We start from the raw sequence: 19309 nt of genomic DNA on the forward strand, positions 1-19309 counted from the left end.
TTGGACATTACAATTATAATAACATTAGCTCTCTATGTGGTTTCAAAAGGTAACAAGCCTACTTTCTGCTTGAAAAGATAGCTTAAAAATTATAATTACTACAGGAGCATCCTTAACAAAAACCAATTAGAACGATGTGTCTCGGGTTGAAAGACAGGTGTCTGCTAAGGAAGGCAGGAGCCTCCCTTGGAATGGCAGATGTAACCCCTTTCCCTCCGAGTTACTATAATTTTGAAATCAAGGGCTTTTAGGCAAAGATGTGGGAAATAGGAATAACAGTTCTTTACTATTATATATATAACCAATCAAACAAACAACAATAACTATGGCAGTAACAGCAAACAATCACAAACCCAGTCCCAGCCTTCTCGGCTGTCAGCCCTTTCCCCTGGGGTGCAGTTCCGCTCGCAGCCGGCAGGGGCGCTGGTGGCTCCCGGTGAGCAGGGCAGGTGCGATGGTTCCCCCGCGGCTGCAGGGGGCGCTCCGGAGCGAGCTCGGGGAGCACGCGGCACTGGTGGCCTGGGATCCCGGGAAGGGATGGAACAAAGAAGCTTCACAAACCACTGGGCAGCTGGCCCTGGTGTCCGGCCGGACTCTCGGGAACAGCAGACTGGAATGGCAGGCTGGAACGGCAGGCTGGAGCAGCAGGGATGAGCACAAACCCCGGGTGGCAGACGCGATGTATCCAAACAGGGAACCCCCCCCGGAGGTCTAGGCAGGCAGGGCGAGCACGGCTACAACACAGCGAAGACTTGAATCAGCGGCGGGGCAGGGTGGCCACAACCCAGCCTCCAGCGGGGCAGGGAAGGTGGGCCGGGGGTCCTGGGATCTTTCTCCGCAGAAAGAAAAATGGCCGAAAAGAACCAGCAGCTTCTCTCCCCGAAAAGAACCAGCAGCTTCTCTCTCCGAGAACTAGAACATCGAGAGTGAACTGACCCCACACGCAGGTGAAACAAAAGAGTAGCCAGGCATACCCCACCCCCAGCTCTTTGTTTCTTAAGTACCCAGCGATTAGGAACAGTATGGGGAAAATTCCTTTAACAGAAAAAAAACTAGAACTCTTAAAACCCCAACACAATGCAAGGTGTCACAAGGTGATACAGTAAAAAAGCAATCTTTGAGATAGGGTCCAGGATTGTGACAATATTTTAAATAACGAAAACAGGAGAGTTCTATGGACCAGCTGCAGGAACAACATACCTAGCCTGCAGGCTGCTCCCGCACAAAGTGGTGCTAATGCTGTAGCCCCCCCCACTCCCGAGGAAGGGGCTATTGGTCCCCTCAGTCCTTTTGTCTAGTACAGTATCAGCTCCCGCATGTCTGCAGGAAACAGGAGCCCTGGCTGTAGCAGCGCAAGTTGGGCAGCTGCGCGGGTCGGGTGGCTGCGCAGGTCCCGCCAGCTTGTCTCCTCACTTCGCACATGCAGAGAGCTGCGCTTGTCCTGCCAGATCCGCTGTGTCACCGGCGCGGTGTTCACTGCCGCTTCTCAGCTCTGCTGTTTGCTCACCAGTGTGGCACTGCTCTGTCACGTGCTTGCTGCCATGTGCTCGCTGGCGCCGCGCCCCTGTAGTCCCGCACTCTTGCCCCACTGCCACATCTTCTGCTGTACTCTCACAGAGGGCAAATGGAGAAGGAATACGCTACCAGGAAGGGCCTCCCTGGTTCCAGCCACTCACCGCAACACAGCTCCAGCTGTTGCTGCATGGCACGGGGCAGCGCAAGCTTTTCTACGGTACCATCCGGCTTCCCTCCAGGGTCAAATGGGTTGGGGGACGAGGGGCCAGCTTCTGATTCTCTTCCCACAGCCCCAACAGACTTACGGTGGTTTGCTGGTGGCGCAGAAGGGGTTAGCACAGCTGCTGCGGTGGCACAAGCATCTTTCTTTATGTGGTCTCTGGGTGCTGCATGCGCTATGAGCACCTTACACACTGTCTTCCATGGACAAAAAAGCTTTGTCAGCGCTGCGTTGCCTTGCGCTACTGGGTCCCACAACGCATCTTTTAAAGTGTCCCATGTCCGAGGATCAAAAATATTTTACTATCTAAAGCTGAGTCACAGTCTTTTGCCCGGAACAAGAGTCTATTCAAATCTGTAGGCTCAACTTTCCTTCTGTGTTTCTTTAAAATCTGTTCCAGTGTCTCTGCGATGTTCTGTTAGTGGGATATACCATCCCCCATCGTTCCCCGTGGCTCGCCTACAACTTCAAGTGATTAATCGCTGGCCAGGTTTCCTGCTTCTTTCAGCAGCCCTTCAAGTCCCATGGGGCTCACCAATGGACGCACAGTTAGGTGTATAATAAACTCCTCACACGGAGCACCGTTTGTCGGCAATTGACGCAAGGACCCAGACCGACAGGGAATCTGGATTGTTTATTCAAAGAAGTGAGCTGATTTTATGCACTTTTCTAAGGCACAGTATTTCTTTATATGGTAATCTTCACTACATGACCTATCCCGTGTTGCCACATCAGCAACACTCTTCCTTCTGTGGGATGATGACTTGCTGTTCACCCGTCTGTCAGCTCCCGGCAGGCTCCTCTCCGTAGGGGTCTGCCGTGTGACACCTTCTCCCCCCAGGGTCCGGTGGAGACAAGCCTCTCTGTGCCGCCATATGCTCCTTTGTGCTGCCATGTGCCTCTGCAGGCAGGTTTTACAACTTGTAAATCGACTTTATTCCATCTCTTCCCACAGATGCTGTGGTATTTCTTTTCTCTGTAGGAATATAAAATGAAGATAAAGGTTATCTAGTTTGAGTCTAGCTTTTATATAAAAAAAAGGAAAGTATGGATGGCTTATTCAAATACAGGTCTAATATATGAAACTGAATACCTCTTGTATGTGTGGTGGTCTTACAAATAGATAAGAAAACTTCCGCTGTTACTGAATAAGTTGTTATTCCTGAAATAAGTTGTTATTCCTTATTAAGTATTTCTTGGTTATGGTTTTTCAGAATTTAATAGACTAATTATCCTACATTAAGGTTTTGTTTGTAGATGCAGCTGCCAATCAGAATGAGCTTATTCTTTAACAGTAGGTGCCTGTTACATCCACTGAGTATTGAAAACTACATGATCTTCCACACTGAGGTTTCACACTTGACACTGTTAAAACGCTTTCGCATTTAAACGTAATGAAAAACACTGCAAGCTTTTCTTCATAATTTATGTGATTAAAGATTCTAATTGTAATGATGCTATTGACAGAAACACTTGAGATTTATCAGGTTCTCAGTCTGGTTAATGTGTTTTATGAATGGCATTTAATTTTAATTAGTGTTGTACGGTATGTAAAGGCAAAGGCTTTACACAAGTTTTTTACAATTAGGAAGGTATTTTTTCAATCACACTTGTGATGAGGTGAATGTAGAGGCCCAGAAGAAAAGGGGCTAATGTGTGTGTCTCAAATACCAATAGCCAGATGACCGTGGAGTCAATCAAGAATTGTTGGTAAGGCCAAGCTGTGAAAAGAACAGGACGTAGCTGCTGAAGGGGGCCATATGGCGGTAGGATATCTCTGGGACATATGTCCTCATTCTAAGTCCTGGAGATAAGCACAACACAGTACAGCAGAAGAATGAGGTTGAGAAGTGGGTATGGTCTGTTGACCAAAGGTCGACTCAGTAGGGGAGGATTAAGATCATCAAAGACCCTTGACCCTCTGAGCCCTTTCCAAAAAAGTCTAGAAGAACAAACTGCACTTGATAACTAATTTGCATAGAAAGTGAGAAACTTAGCTCCAGGGCAGGGAAAACTTGTCTATGAAATGGGACCCCTGCAAAGCCTGTGCAGTGCCTCCAGGACCCTGGACACCCCATCAGTTGAATCAACACTGGAGCCAGGATTGGTGATCTTTCATTCTTTCTTCCTTTCTTTCTTTTCCCTCTCCCCCTCTTTAAACTCTCTCTCCTACTCTCTCTCTTTTCTTTCACCCTACCCTGTACTCAAAATCCACTGCTGTGTGTTTATACTAGGAGATAAGGGCCTAACATGCTGATTTCCATGCCAAGTGTATAATTCACTAATAGAACTTTGTAAGCTTTTGCAGACCCTCTGACTTTTGTTGTTCCTTTTTAACCATGAGCATCTGTGCATTTGTGTGTTCCCTTCCCTTTAGGGGTGGGGTGTCACAATGAGTAGTTGGTAAGACTTGCATGTTGTCAATATTGATTGTGTATATTATTATAGAGCATATCTCTAAAGCTGATCTTATTGATTTGACTCATATAGAAGCTACTCCTTTTTTATGCTAGATTTATGCTGGATTAAATAGGGAATAGTTACTGGGCTGTTTTTTATGAGGTTGACACTGATCCAGCCTTGCTTCCAGCATTGAGTTAACAATGCATATGGACTAGCTGCCAAACTTTCCTCATTTAAAATTAGGAGCAAATGAAAGACACATTTTCTTCTTAACAGTACCAAAATGATCAGCTGAGTCGATATTTCACACAATGAGGCATAGCAAAATTTTTCCTTTATGTTTCTAGTGGCCAAAACCTGAAGGCCTCTGAGAGGTTGCTTCATTTAGAGTCTTTCTAGATTGGCATAATATTGAGCATGCGTTAAATTGTGCTTACTAATTTAAAAACCAGAAAAGGTTATCATATTGTAGCTCCATCTTTCCTGCCTGCCCTATCAGAAAGCTGAGATGTAGTACAGCTCTCTGTTCTGACTTCGAGCCATGTAGAGATTTGCCTCTATAACAGGAGTCCCCAGCATTCCCTTGGAAAGAAGACTTTCCAAGGCGGAAGTGCTAAAATAAAAGGGGCAGGGTCTAATTAAACCATAAATATTAATCACCTTTTTCAACAACATGAGAAATTTCTATACTAATGCTATAATCATTTCCATGCTTATTCTAGCTGCCAGAGGAATATTTTGTAGGGAAAGAACCAATAAATGGGGTTGTAATAGAAAAACAAGTATTTTGGGTTTTTTCTGCTAGGTGTATACATGTCTGCTATTGCAGATGAAAAGATCCCTGAACAAGCAAGGACTGTGTAACAAAGTTCTAGTTGGAAAGACATAGTCTAGAAAACAGCTTTATGGAAAAGAGAGGAAGGAATGAAAATAATTTCAGTAAATCAATTTAGTGACCCAATTGTTGATGTTAGCCACACGCTATTCATGTGCCAGAGCTCGGTAAGCATTTGCATGCAACAGCAAGTGCCATCAAAACTAGCATATCACAGAACTGGGCTCTGACACAGTAGCAGAGTATGAATTACCTTTTTTAGATTTTAAGGTGGATCATAACACTAGCATAACAGCAAATCTGCCGTGAGGTTACTTTCCTGTGACTCTCTTTCTCCATGCAGAAGCAGCATGGTATTAAGGAATCTGTTTGAAATGACGCAGGGGAATATAGAGTAAGACAGAGAAAAAGGGAATAATTTTCTTTTGAATTGAGGCACTACCTCATAAAAGAATTATATTGTATTTTTTTATACGTATCACTGAAATTGTGGTTAAAATTGAATGCTGGTATGTGTTATTTGCATTACCATAAATTTCTTTAGTTGTAGTGATTCATCTTGCTACACATACTGACTCCAGTATAGATGAAAGAAACATTTCTCTTTGACAACAGTAATAATTATGCAGTGGGGTCCATAGTCACTGACAGCCTATCCCTGCTTAAGAAATCGATCATTAAAGCCATCCAGAACAACTACGAAGTACATGTCTTTATATATTATTCTATATTACCCATTGCTGTGTCTAACTACTGTAGATTTTTGTGTAATAAACATGTCCATTTAGGAAGAGCTATAAAGGAGACTCCCTAGAAACCTTGGAAATAGCACAACAGACATATGGGGCATTGCTCTGCTCTGAACAAGGCATTGTCAAGTGCCCCAACCCAGTGCCCACTGCATTCTCTGCTGTCACACAGCATCCATTTCATTAAGAAGCAGAATTCTGTCTGCTCATACTTATTTAAAGACCTTAATTTATGGCACCGTCTGAGGCAACAGAAGCTTACCTGTCTATCTTCACCTGGTACTAAATACTTTTCTGGCCAAGAACAGTTATGCTGTGCTGCAGAATTGGAAAGAATTGTCCTCAGTCTAACGAAGTTCTGCGTTTCTTGATAAGAGAAACACACATAACAAAGCATTTTCCGTGAGCTCGATGAAGTTTTTAAAGGAAAGGCCCTTTTAAACCTTAGCTATTATGGTTATATATGGGGGTATCCTGCTAATCAAAGGACCATCTTTGTAGACTCTGATGTTCAGGAACACATTTAGTGCAGGCAGCTTGGTGTGCAGCTGCAGGACAGCTGCAGATTGAGCTCTGGGTGTCAGGAGCCTGAGACAAGAGGCCGTGAACTGCCCACCCTTTGCATAACAAAGGGCCTGGGGACCTGTGGGTCCTAGCAGGTGAGGGGACACTCAGAGATACGGCAGGAGCCCATGGCCCTGGCCCCAGACTTTTGTGCGCTTAGTGAGGGTATAAAACCTCAGGGTTTCCTTTTCTCCTCCTCAGAGGCACCCAGCTCGATCTGTTACTTGTTGCAACATGGTTGAATTACTTAAAGGATCCAGAGGTCTGAGACTCTGCTGTGAAAAACCTGGTGTTGAGCTGGTAGGGAAACCTTGTTCTGACCATATGAGTGTGGGATATGCAGGCAGTCAAGAGGTGCACCCATCAGCTCACTGGAGCCACTGAGCCTCAGTCCCAGCTCAGGTGGCGCAGGTCTGACTGCAGCAGTGGCTCTTGGATGGTCAGACAGGAAACTTTAAAAATTGTGTTTAGATTAGAAAGAGACTTGCTGGGTGTGACGTTCTTCTTTGAGTGGCACAGATTTTGATGGGGAAGGTTCCTTGGAAGTTCGTGACACTTCAAGAAGGATAAATGTTTAGATTACTTACTTATTTCTAGCACAGCCAAGAGAGGTAAAATATATGACTAAGAAACTAAGATTTATAAAAACATGCTGTAAATTAAATTGTACTGTTAAGCAGAGAAATAGTGTAGTGAAAGAGACTAACTACAATAGTGGACTTGGATTCTGCTGAGTGTTGATTTAATTTTTACAACGACTGTGTGTGTCAATGCTCTGTATTGAATCACGAGTTGTATAATAATGAGTTTTTCTTCCATGTAAACTTAGGAAAGCTACTTTATTTCTGTGTCTCTCAGAAGCAACTCTTAAGAGACAAATCATTGTCACAGCTGCTTTGTTCTAAATGACCCTGGAATGTTTGGGGTCTTTTTGCCGCATTTGTTTGTTGCTCTACAATGTTTTTTCACAAAGGTTACCCAATAGGTAAAAGGATTAAAAGCATTAATATATTTCCATAATGGTGAAGGGGAAATTTTTGTAGTTTTGAATGGATAATGTAAATATTTTACAGAATAGAATACTATTAGCAGCTGTATTTTTGTTCATTAGGTTATTTTTTAATAACTTCAAACCTTATAGCGTGACATCTTTGTTTAGTTGAGGAGTTGCTTATTAAGTGGTTTCATAATTAGCTATCTTTCTTTGTCATTGCCTAATATGGTAGAGCTATGTTATTTTTATTTTGGCTTTTTCAGGTATGAATACAAGCAAGAGCGAGACAATGAAAGAGCACCCATTAAAACCTTCTAGAAGATCTATGCCATGCCTCGCCCAGAGCCAAACACATCCTCAGAGCCTGAGCAAGCATTCATCATTTCTGCAGCCAAATCGTGTGCAGCCACAGCTCCAGCCCCAGCCTTTAAGTGCAGGGACATCGATAGCTACAGTGGATGTAGTGTCAGAACGAGGTAGGAGGTTCTTCTCTTTCAGGAGTTTGTTCCAGCACTGATAAACTCTGATTTATTTAGAGATCTATGGTTTGTTGAAGAAATATTTTTGCACAAAACACCTGCACATACCATATTAGCAGGTTCTTGAGTGAATCTTCATAATGTTTGAAGTGAGGTTTAAACTAGTTTTTATTTTTCTCAATAATGACATTATTTTCTTCTCACTGGAAACAAGACAAGAAAGTGTTGCTCATTTATGCTGGAGAAGAGTATTCTGTAGTCTGTCCTAGGTGAAAAAGAAAGAATAAATATTAGGCTTTTGGCAAAAAAAGTCTTTATATATGAACATGTAGGAGGAGATGCATTCATTCACAAACAGTAGAATCAGGGAAGAGTGGTATGGAGAGAATGAGAGCGAATGGAGAAAATCCCTCCAAAATTTAGCATGTGTTGGAATAAGGAACTACTGTTATTTTAGGATTTCTAATTTTAACAGATACACGTGCCTTATCAGAGAAACTAGTCTAGTTGGAATCCCAATCACTATGTGTCACCTGTTGCCAACTGTTGCCATCCTGTATTGCCAGCTGTGTGTGAACCTTTGTAGAATAAATTAATTTACCTGACTTCTGCTACTAGATTTTGATAAGTCTTTCCTTAATGTTGACAGACACTGGGCATTAATTATTGTTCTAGTGAGTTATTTTATTGAGTTAAACTTTTCTCAGGAATAGACTGAAAGTGTTCGTTAAAGTGATCTTGCTGTTTTTTCTATTGATAGAAAGTGCTCTTCAAAATTTCAGTCCAAAGTTTTTTATTTGAGTTACAGACAGCTTTAAAAAGTTTTTTTTTGAAGTAAAGATTCCTTTACTTACAAAATACATGTGAATGCTGATACAGACACTGCATTTATTCCAGCTAAAGTGATGGAGACTTTGGAAAACAACTTGCTTAAGCTGTCTGATACAGAATACAGTGATCCATTTTTAGGTAAGTTCTTGTCTGAACTGAAATAATGACAAATTAATGATTCTTTGATTACACTTGCCATATTTAAGTGTGGAAAGGCCATACTTAACCTGAACTTCCATTTTTTTGAAAGAAGAGACTAAGTGTGACGAAAGAAATGTATGCTGTCTTAACTTTCCTGATACTGTCTTAGCTTTTGGACTTAAAGTAAATAGGAACTAAAGACAGAGAAGTGTCGTACATTCAGTATGTCCTTTTCCCATAATAATACTTCATAATACAATCATTTGGAGCATGTACTTGAAATTCCTTTGAAGTTGTTATTATTCACTTATTTTTCCGGTATAGTCATGTCATTCACTGTTGTTGTGGCTGCAGTTCTGTTGTTTTTGTTTTCAGATATTTTATATATTTGCTTTAGATATTTACATATAAAAAGCATTAAAATTTGGGAAACAAATGGAAAAAGAAGTAATGCAGAAAATAACTGTATTTCTGCTGTATTACTATCATTTTGATATTGTAATTAAGTCAGAGTAAGTAGGAAAGAAGTTATTCTTAGAATAATCCCATCCTTGTAACTGCAAATTGAATCTGTAAATACACACATGGGTAGTAATTTACAACTTCCAAAATTAAGTAGTTTTGAAATTCCCTAGCCATCTACTTTACCCATACAGACACAAAGATATTGCTGCACCTTGCACAACTACTGCAAAAGATATTTTTCCTCACAGTTGATGAAGCATCAAACTATAAATCGTAAAAAAAATACTTTTGTAGGTACTCCAGCAGTTTGCTGGAGTTTGAAAAATAAGCTGATTAATGGGTATCATCATCTTAGTGAACATTTTCAAACTGCTCTCCTGAGAACATGAAAGCAAGCTGAATTAAGTGAATGTGGTGACTTTTTAATTAGGCAGTGTTGTAGAAATGTAGGCCAAATGGCTTTCTCCCCTTCCTGAGTTGTCTGTAGACAAACTTGTCTTGTGTGAAGGAGATTAACAGGCATCAGATAAAGGACTTCAGTGGAAAGCTTCTCTTTTATTTCAGTTGGCTATAGATGAGGCCATGAATCTGTTGGACAAGTTTAGTTAATGATATTAATGGATTTATGAAGTAAAAAGTTAATATATAATAACCTTTGTTACTTACACAGATAAGGACATTATGGATTTGTGTTATTTTTCCTCTGTCAGTTTTAGGTGTTAAGTAGTGTTTTTAGTTTGAGGAATCGGTAAATTCAATCAAAGTGATAGGCGTTTGTAGTGGGTTCAGTTTGTAACCGGGCAGAAACACCAATTTAGTGTAGTGGTTTGGTCCAAAATACTCATTACTGTTTATCTTCTGTGAGGTAAGAATTAGGAGAAATGCAAAGCAGGCACCAAACTTGAAAGAATATAATGAAGTTTATTAACAGACCTAAAAGAAGGAAAAAAAATTATACCACCTTCAGAACTCTCCTCCTCCCCCCACCTTCCTCCCTTCTCTCACTGACAATGTGAAAAAACAACCCTTAAGATGTTCAGTCTGTTTACCACTTCCATAATAACCTTGTTCAGTCCATTTAGAAAGAGAAGTCTCTTCTTGCTCGTGCTATGAAAACATTATCACAACGAGACAGCCGCCTGGGTTGGTTCTCTGCTCGCATGTGAGTCCCTTCCCCTGACTTGCGGCTTTTCCCACAACTGCTTTCAAGGGTCCACTCTTGAAGTTTTTTGGGTACAATTTTAAGGTTGAGCCGTTCAGAAACAAAAACAGAGGCCCTTCTCCTTCCCTGGGAGCAAAGGGTCTTCCTCATCTTCATCATTAGGACTATCTCTGGGAGCATCTCTAGGAACTGAGGTTTCCCCTTTCCCATTTGGAGCAAAAGTCCTCATCTGGTCCATCTCTAGGGACTGAGGTTTTCTCCTTTCCCGTTTGGAGCTGAAGTCCTCATCTGGTCCATCTCTCCCTGTCCAAACTTCTCATGAAATTACAGCTGTGTCAGCATCTGCCTATCTCAGCGCAGGTGCTTTTGCTTACGAGCTGAACACTCCACCCCCCATATCTTCATGAAATTACAACGGGATACTCTGATATATCCTAGCTTCACAACAGACTTTCAGCTTTAAGCATCTCCTCTTTCTCTTCCCTCAGGTTTTCAGCTCTTCACAGCACTAAAAGGGTTAATCTCACCTCAGCCTTGCAGCTGTGTGGCTTATCGCTCTTGGTCACCTGACCTCTGCCGGACAGAGGTGCCGCTTTGCTGAAATCTTGGCTGCAATGGAGAGGAGGGGGGGTTCTGAGCCGCTTTGGCTGCCCACAGCCCTGCTGGGGGGGGGGGGGGGGGAGGAGGGTCATCCTGGAGCCGTGGCCTGGCCCGGCCTAGCCTGAGCAGGGCCTGGGCTGGGCCCACTGGGCCCCGCACAGGGCCGCAGCCACCTGTCCCAGCGCTGGAAACGAGAGAGAGCTTGGGGGGGAGTTTGTCTATTCTTAAGTGTGTATCACAGAGGCAGTCACAACTTTAAGTGGCTTAAAGAATTGTCCATATTCAGACTGGCCAGCTGATAGGTTCTATCAGGTCCCAGAGGAAGCTGTAAGCACCCCTTAGCAAGGACATCCCTTCCGGGACTATGCTTGCTAACCTATGACAGCATTGAACTTCTATAACATATAAAGTGAACTTTGAGGTTTCAGACATACTGGAATGCCCCTCCTCCTGACTCACTCACTCCCCTTCCACCTCTGGTAGGAGACACAAAAGGTGGAGATTACCAGGTTGAGATAAGAACAAAAGCAACACTCAGTAGCAATTGAAACATCACTAACTACTTTATTCTTTTTTAAATTCTTTTTTTCCCCCCTAATTTAGATTAGTTATGAGGATTTGTGCATAATAACTCATCTTTTAAGCAGGATTATCTGTCCTTCCTAGATAATGAACAATTTTGGTGTGACAGATACCTTGTATTCTGAATGTATCCTGAATCCAATTACTATAACGTTTATATATAAAAAACTCCATGTTTGTGTGCCATGCTGCAATACAGTGAAGTGACAAATGAAGAGCTGAAACAAAACTAACAATCCCAACAAAGACTCATAATAACTGTATGATAAAAACTTTTTTTCAGTGCTCAATTACAGAAGTGTTTGTAAGTCAATTTTGTGATGTCTTGGTAAATTGAAATGGACGTATCTATATATGTATTTATATGTATAACCTGTGCAATATGTACAATGATTACATGAAAAGAGGGACTGAAAGATGACAGAAGATATGATTCAAGAAAAGCAAGTTCAGTTTCTGCGTCAATAGAAATACAATGTTTTCATTATGCCTTCTAGAATAATTTTCTCACAACTTTGTGGTCAGTGCCTGCATACATAAGTGCTGTGATGGCATGTTGCAGTATCCCCACTGCAACACTGTGACATCTGTTCTGATTGTGTAGTGAGATGGATGAAAAGCTGCATTAGAACAGTTTGTCCTATATCCAGAGTTGTCCAGCTCCCATATTAGAGCTGGTTCATGCCTGGAGAGCTGGTAGTATGGATGAAGAAGCTATGTAAGCTATTCAGTGCTCATTGAAACATAATAAGGATTAGTCTTTGGACTTAGTATTGCGGTTCAAAATATTGATCTGCTTTAGGCATTTAATCTAGCTCTACCAGTTCTATACACCATCTTAACTCCTCTAAAGAGCAATAATATATGCCTGACACCCGTTTTAAAAAATGAGAAATATTCTGTGTAATGGTTACCACTGTCTGAAAGTTCATAAGAAATTGTACATTAAGAAAAGTCTGCGTTCGTCTGTTATCATAGTTTTTCATACCGAAATATACATACACAGGTAGATGAAAACTTTTCTATGTTATGTGTATAATATAGTATTCCAGATGCACAGCAAAATAAAATAACACCGAAATCCATCACAATGTCATTTATATAGAAGTCTAGTGATGTTCTTCTCCAAGATATTTACTTTTTCTAGGAATAAAATTGGGACAAAAGGGAATTATTTTCTTGACCAATAATCTCTTTCTTACTAAATCTTTGCAAAGCTTGCAAAGCTTGTCCTTAAATGTGTAAAGGCTCAAAGGATTGAGTATAGAGTCATCATATCAAAGTTTGTGAAACAGAAACTATTTAGGAATATTTATATTAATTTTCCTGTCCATAATTACGCCACATTTCATTTGAAACCCTTTTGCTACCATACATTATTGTGTATGTATAAAATATATTGGTGGATTGCATGTTACAGAGAAATCAGGACAAGTGCTTTTCATTCCCTGTCATAAAATTGAAATGCACTCTTGGGCCTTCAGAAAAATATGATAGTAAGAAAGATAGGCATGCAGTTAAGAAGACCCAAAAAGAAAGATTCAAAATGTGGACTTAGATATCTATTTCTAAACTGAATACTTCTGCATTTTTGTGTAAAGGGATTTCCAGAAAAGAAATTGTCACCAATGCTTTATCGTGTAAGTGACCTTACAAGGCAAATCTTATTGTCATGCATTAAGTGTTGCCAAATTATATGTCAGGAAGTGTTGATAGGTTTTTGTGATGTATGAAGACTGAAGTTAGTCATCCTGCCTCTATATAACAAGATAGCAAAACAAAGCAACTGCTAGGATGAAGAGATCTGTTATTTGCTTAATTAATGCTTGAGTCTTTTTAAAACCACTTTATACTTGACTGTGGATCCAAGGTGACATTATTTAGTTACATGTTCCGTTGTTTTAACAATTATATGGGTGTATCTGCTTTAAGTTTGTACTTAATTAAAGTGAAGTCCTTGACATACCAAATTGAATACTGAAATTCCCACAGATTTTATTGAGATAAGATTTGGACTCTACATATAGAATTAGAAGCTTATAACCCTTTTCTTTGATTTAATACCCTTCTCCTTCTTTGCAATTCAGCTTTTTTTTTTCTGTCTTATTTTTATAGTATTGGTAAAAGCTAAACCATTTCATACAGAAGCTTTTCTGACTCAGAGTCATAATAGCATATTAATTTTCCTTTCTGTAACAGGTCACTTGGGAAAATTGTATACCTAATTTTAATAACTTTTTTCATAAAACTTTTTCTGCGACAACAGTTCCAAAAGCTCTCAACCACCACAAAAGTTTTAATTAACATAATTGAATAGATCAAATACATCAGCAAGATGCCGTTAATTGGTTATACTAATTTAAAAATGCACGATAGTTGCTTTGTATTGTAATACTGCAAGCACATAGTCTTTTAAATGTAAGGTTTTGTAAAATGATTGATATTTAAATCTTTCTCCTGTTAGTAGATACTCTGAAAACTGATACAAAGAGGTCATGTAAAGGCTCATGTACATTCTGTTTGCATTAGTGAGAATCATTTACCTGAACAGCTGTATTGGGTTTGTGTGGTAAGTATTAGGTAGCTGGGCAGGGCTTCAAGGGTGGCTTCTATAAGAAGCTGCTAGAAGCTTCCCTTATGTCTGATAGAGCCAATGGCAGCCAGCTCCAAGACAGACCTACTGCTAGGCAAGGCTGAACTCATCAGTGACAGTGGAAGCACCTCTGGGATAATACATTTAAGAAGGGAGGAAAAAAATATACAAGGGCGACTTCAACTGGAACAGAGATTCTCTTGCAACCTGTGATAAAGACCATGGTGAGGTAGACTGTGCCCCTGCAGCCCATGGAGGTCCATGGTGGAGCAGAGATGCACCAGCAGCTCATGGAGGACCCCATGCTGGAGCAGGTTACAGCTTCAAGGGGCTGTGGGAAGCCCATGCTAGAGTAGGCTCATGACAGGACCTGTGAAGAGAGGAGCCCATACTGGAGTAGGTTTGCTGTCAGGACTTGTGATCCCATGCTAGGGCAGTCTTTTCCTGAGGGACTGCACCCTGTGTAAGGAACCCATGCTGAAGTGGTTCATAAGTGGCTGTGGCCTGTGAGAAGAACTCGTGTTGGAACAGTTTATGGGCTGTTCCTGATGGAGGAACCTTATTCTGAAGCAGGTGAAGACTATGAGCAGTTCCCCCTTGAGGAAGAAGGAGAAGCACAGTGTGTGATGAACTGACCGTTGATGCGATGCGAGGGGGGGGGGGGGGTGGAAAGAGCATTGCGTCTGTCCCGATCGTGTCCTTGTCAGAGCAGCTCTGGGGGGTTGCTGCACAAACGCACTCGGACACACTCTGACACACCATAGTTGGTGGATACTCGCAAACACTCATACACACAGAGCCGGACAGCTCCTGCAGCATCGTCGGGGACAAAGAGGTGGGAGGGGTCCTTTGTATGGAGTTCCAAGGGGTTTATTGGCGTCCCCACTCAAAGGGATCCAGGAACAAAGAACACAGAATACTGAGGGGTCCGGGGTTTTATCCAGAGTGGCACTGGGGGCAGCCAGAACATCAGGGACCAATCTTCTGGGGGCCAAGGTGTGGAGAGGACATGGGGTGACAGGACAGTGACCAGTGGGGAAGGTGAGGGGTCCGGGAACCAGTGGGGTATTAAGGAAAGGAGAACTGTCTAGAACATGGACTTAAAAGGGGTAAAAGGGAGTGGTCTGAGCCTGCCCACCAGCGGACCTCCACTGTTTTGGGGTTCTGTGGCTCCTTGGTCACTCCTTGTGACTGCACTCGTGGTGTACTCAACCACTGCAACATCTCCCCCTTCTTTACTCAAAAAGAAGGCTTTTCCCACAGGCCTCAACAAAAAACTCTTAAGACGACTAAAAAGAAATAATACCAGAAAAATGATCAAAATCGCCCATAGGGTGGTTGATAATTGAGGGCACCCAACCCGACAGTCCCCGCTTTCCCAGGAGTCCGTCAAACCATCTGCCTACATCCTTCTTTAGGTCTTTTATCTGGTTCTGCATCTTCTGGATCATCATGTGGATGCTCTGGCTATGTGAGGAAGGGTTGAAACAACAGAGTCCCTCGAACTCCTTGCAGCCGTGCCCATGTGCCAGTAACAGGAAGTCAATTGCAGCCCTGTTCTGGAGCGTGGCCTGCCTGGTAGTTTCCTCGTCTTCGAGGAGCTGGCTGAGTGCACTCAATGTTAAATTGGCTTGCTTGCCAAGCTAGCACTCAAGGTGACCAATATCACCTAAGGCCTTGGCGGCCACCACCCATGGAAGGAATAGGGGTGCCATGGCCTTCTTTGTATGAGACCAAATGACAATTTCACTATTACAATTTTCATCCAATTGTTGAATCGATCTCTTTTGGCAGGCCAATTGAGTTCTGTTACGCCAATTGATAATTTGGGTTTTGTTGGGTGCTAGCAGGGTAAGCTGCCCAAGAGTGCACGGCCCTCCTCGAAGACAGGAAGGGATTCCAGCCCAAACCCTGTCTCCGCAAATAAGAAACACTCCCTGGGGGAGCATTCTAGATTCGATAGTGGATGCTGACAGCGTGGGGCTGGTGTAATCGCACCAGTAGACAGCATCGTACTCTCTTTTCGTGGGGTTGACCTCTTTGGTGTAACTCTTTTTGTTATATGCCAATTTGAGCCACTCAGAGTTGGTTAATTTGTATCTGAATTGGACACAATAAGTGGCTTTGGAGGACCCCAGTAAGGCCAGTTCTTGGGGCTCCTCTAGTGCCTGTGGCAATATCTTTGTCCACTGGTCCCAGGTGTCCACTGGGTTGGGCCTCTTATTGGCAAAGGGGTAGTCGTTAGGCTGGAGGAGGATCCCCACCAGGCAGGTGGACAGTGGGTCTTCCACACCAGTCATTGAAAAGCATGTGTGGTCTTGGTTAATGGCCTCAGCCAATGTGACCCAAATGTTGGCCTTCAGCTGTGGGATGATCCACGCAACAACATATGGTGTTACTGATGCCTTTTCCTGGTCTTAAAATCAAGAGTCAAACACAGTTAGAAGGGAAAATGGGATTTTACCTTGGTATTTATTTTAAGGATCCTTAGGTGTACTATGTCCAGGTCCAATGCACTGAAATGCAGACGGCAATGCACACCCCCAAAAGATCTGGTATAACCTTATAGGTCTTACTAATTAGCATATCAATCAAAAATTCCCCAGTGAGAGGCTTGAACGATCCCCCCTTCCCAAGGAACCTTCCCCTGGATGGTTCTATCTTATTTTACAGAATGTGTTGTGGAGAAGACCTTGGTGTCTGGGGCACACTAACCCCTACCTACAAAGCTTCTAAAATGTTTAGTCTCTTAGCTGAACAAACAAGTCCAAGAATGTAGGCAAAAAGCACTAAGAGTACAGAGGTTGTAAAAAGGTATAACAAGGTTATAAAAGAAAAGGCAAAAAATCTTCATGGCATCATTATGACGCAGGAGATCATGATGAGGCGGAGGTAGGTCTCCATCCTGGTGGAATGGGGTTTTCTGGGCAGGCTCCTCTGTGGGGTTGTAAATAAAGCTAACATAAATCAGGATCAAAAACATTAAAAACCTTACAACTTGTTGGTTCCCCTTTTAACTTTTCTTTCCCCTCTCTTTTCCCCCTCTTCAAAAAAAAGGTAAGTAAGGGGCTTAAGCGTAAGTGAGGGATCATGGGTTGGGGAAACACATGAGGGAAGGCAACAGGGGCACACTGTCTGGAGGTGGCGCAAGTTTGCTGTTGCTGTGGCCTGTCTACTTGTGCCAATGTCTCCTCCAGGCAGCACTTGTCTCGTCCTGAAGTGGTGTTGTTTCTTGTGTTTTGTCTCCGGTCTCCTCAGGGGTTGCTGCTGATGGTCCTAGGTAGGGCTTTACATTTCCTCCCAGCACCCACTTAGGTCCTGTAGGGGTGGAAACACATGCATAATCCCTTCTCCAGGTAATGAGCTGGAAAGGGCCCTGGATCTGATGGCTGTCGGGGTCTTCGATCAATACCAGTGGTTGCTCCTTTAATTTGGCTTGTGTCAAATTAGTGAAGTACCAGAATACAGGAGGGGTTGGCTCTGAGAATGAGTTATTCAAAAAGTTTATTGTGAAAGGAGCCTTACAGAGTCTCACAATGGGAGAGTTAACCTCTGTTACTCCATGTTGTTGATCAAGGACCCTCTTGATGGTTTGATGGGCCCTTTTGACAATGGACTGTCCTGAGGGGGAATGAGGAATGCCCGTGGTGTGCCCCACATACTAGAAAATTCCTGTAGCTGTTTAGAGACATATGCAGGACCATTATCCATCTTGATTTCATCTTGAGCCTCAGCAATTGTGAGTCAAAAAGTTGAATATTCATATCACTTTGTGTGTTTTTTCAACTACTGTAAAGGAGGTTATGGACTTTTTTATTTGAATGCTAATAAAAAACCATTTCTATAGGCCTTCTACTAAAAATAGCAGTCACTTCTAGTTTAAGATAAACATGGTAACATTTCAAGCATAAAGCTTTTACAGGAAAAGAAATATGTTATTAAAAAGTGTATACATAAAATGAATACTCAACTGTGGCTGTGATAATGCTGTTCATTTCTGTCTACTATAATCTAAAATGAGCCCATTGTTTTCTTCTGGTTTTCCTTCAGATGTAGGAAAGGATAAAGATACATATACAGATGATTCAGAACATGGGAATTATGATGCTCGTACAGATCAGTCATTGCTTATTCAAAATAAGCTCACCAGGCAGAAAACAGAACCTCGAACTAAATCGTCTTTAAAGGTAATGGACACAGAATTCTATTAAATTGTATTGACTGTCAGAATGTGCTTAAATATTTTTAAAATGCAATTTTTAAAGCAGTACATATGTTGCAGCCTAAATAAATGGGCTTCTCATGGTAAGAAATTTTGGTGGCTCCCAAATTGTTGGAAATGATAAAATTTCTAAAATAATTTTAGTTAATGGTTTTAATTAACTTTTAATTAATTGTTTTAATAAATCGTAAGCAGTGTGTTAAGTCTTAAATCACTTTTAGTTAGCATTTAGCAAAGTTGTCATAAGCTGCTATTGTGGAAACACAACTTGGTAAAATGACTGAAACTTTTGAGTTTTGTTAAACTAACCTTGATGTGCTTCAATGAAGAAAGCCTGGGAGAAGAGAGATGCATTGCTGAAATTAAATACAAGGAGTGCAGAATTTATGGATCACAAGGTCATTTTGCAGAAACCAGAAGATAAAGAAGAGACTAAGTATATGTGCTGGAAAGTCCCTACTGGAGGAAAAAGATACTAAAAAGATTAAAAATATGGACTAATTAGGATGTGCAGAGAGAAAAAAAACCAATTAAGGGTAGAATATTAGTTAATGAAAAAGAATTATGTAATTTAGAACTAATGAACATTAATTTCTTTGTTTGCTAGAAGTGTATAAATAGGTTAAAAACTTTTGTATCATTGTCTCTTAGGAGGCTGGAATTTTGTTGGCCACACACACACCTCCTGGCCAAGAATAAAATAATGCGTTACTTGCTAACACTAAGAAGACAGTGTAAGAGGATTTTATTTTTTCTGATGATTTTGGAGGTGTTGGCGATTGAGAGACGGGATGTAGCTTGATGCAAGCAAAAGCCATTTATTGTTTCTACAGCATGGCTTATATACCCTTTCTACTACCGTAGTGAAAACTACAACATCCATGTTTCCTAGCAACATTGATTAACTACCATCTTGTATGATTACCTTTAAACAAGACACAGTGTAATACATAA

The 19309-nt window shown here is 41.6% G+C and overlaps 1 protein-coding gene across 2 annotated transcripts in view; it reads left to right on the forward strand.

The window, feature by feature from the left end:
* ANO3 (anoctamin 3) overlaps positions 1-19309 on the forward strand; it is a gene marked incomplete at both ends in the record, with an annotated part of 192424 nt that overhangs the window by 100611 nt on the left and 72504 nt on the right. For both annotated transcript variants that reach the window (XM_082283859.1, XM_082283860.1), the window contains 3 exons: positions 7544-7756; positions 8657-8728; positions 18184-18320. In XM_082283859.1, the coding sequence (XP_082139985.1) occupies positions 7544-7756; positions 8657-8728; positions 18184-18320 (422 nt within the window). The remainder of the gene's footprint in view (positions 1-7543; positions 7757-8656; positions 8729-18183; positions 18321-19309) is intronic.

Source organism: Coloeus monedula (assembly GCF_965178545.1).
Source record: "Coloeus monedula genome assembly, chromosome: 6".
Taxonomy (NCBI): domain Eukaryota; kingdom Metazoa; phylum Chordata; class Aves; order Passeriformes; family Corvidae; genus Coloeus; species Coloeus monedula.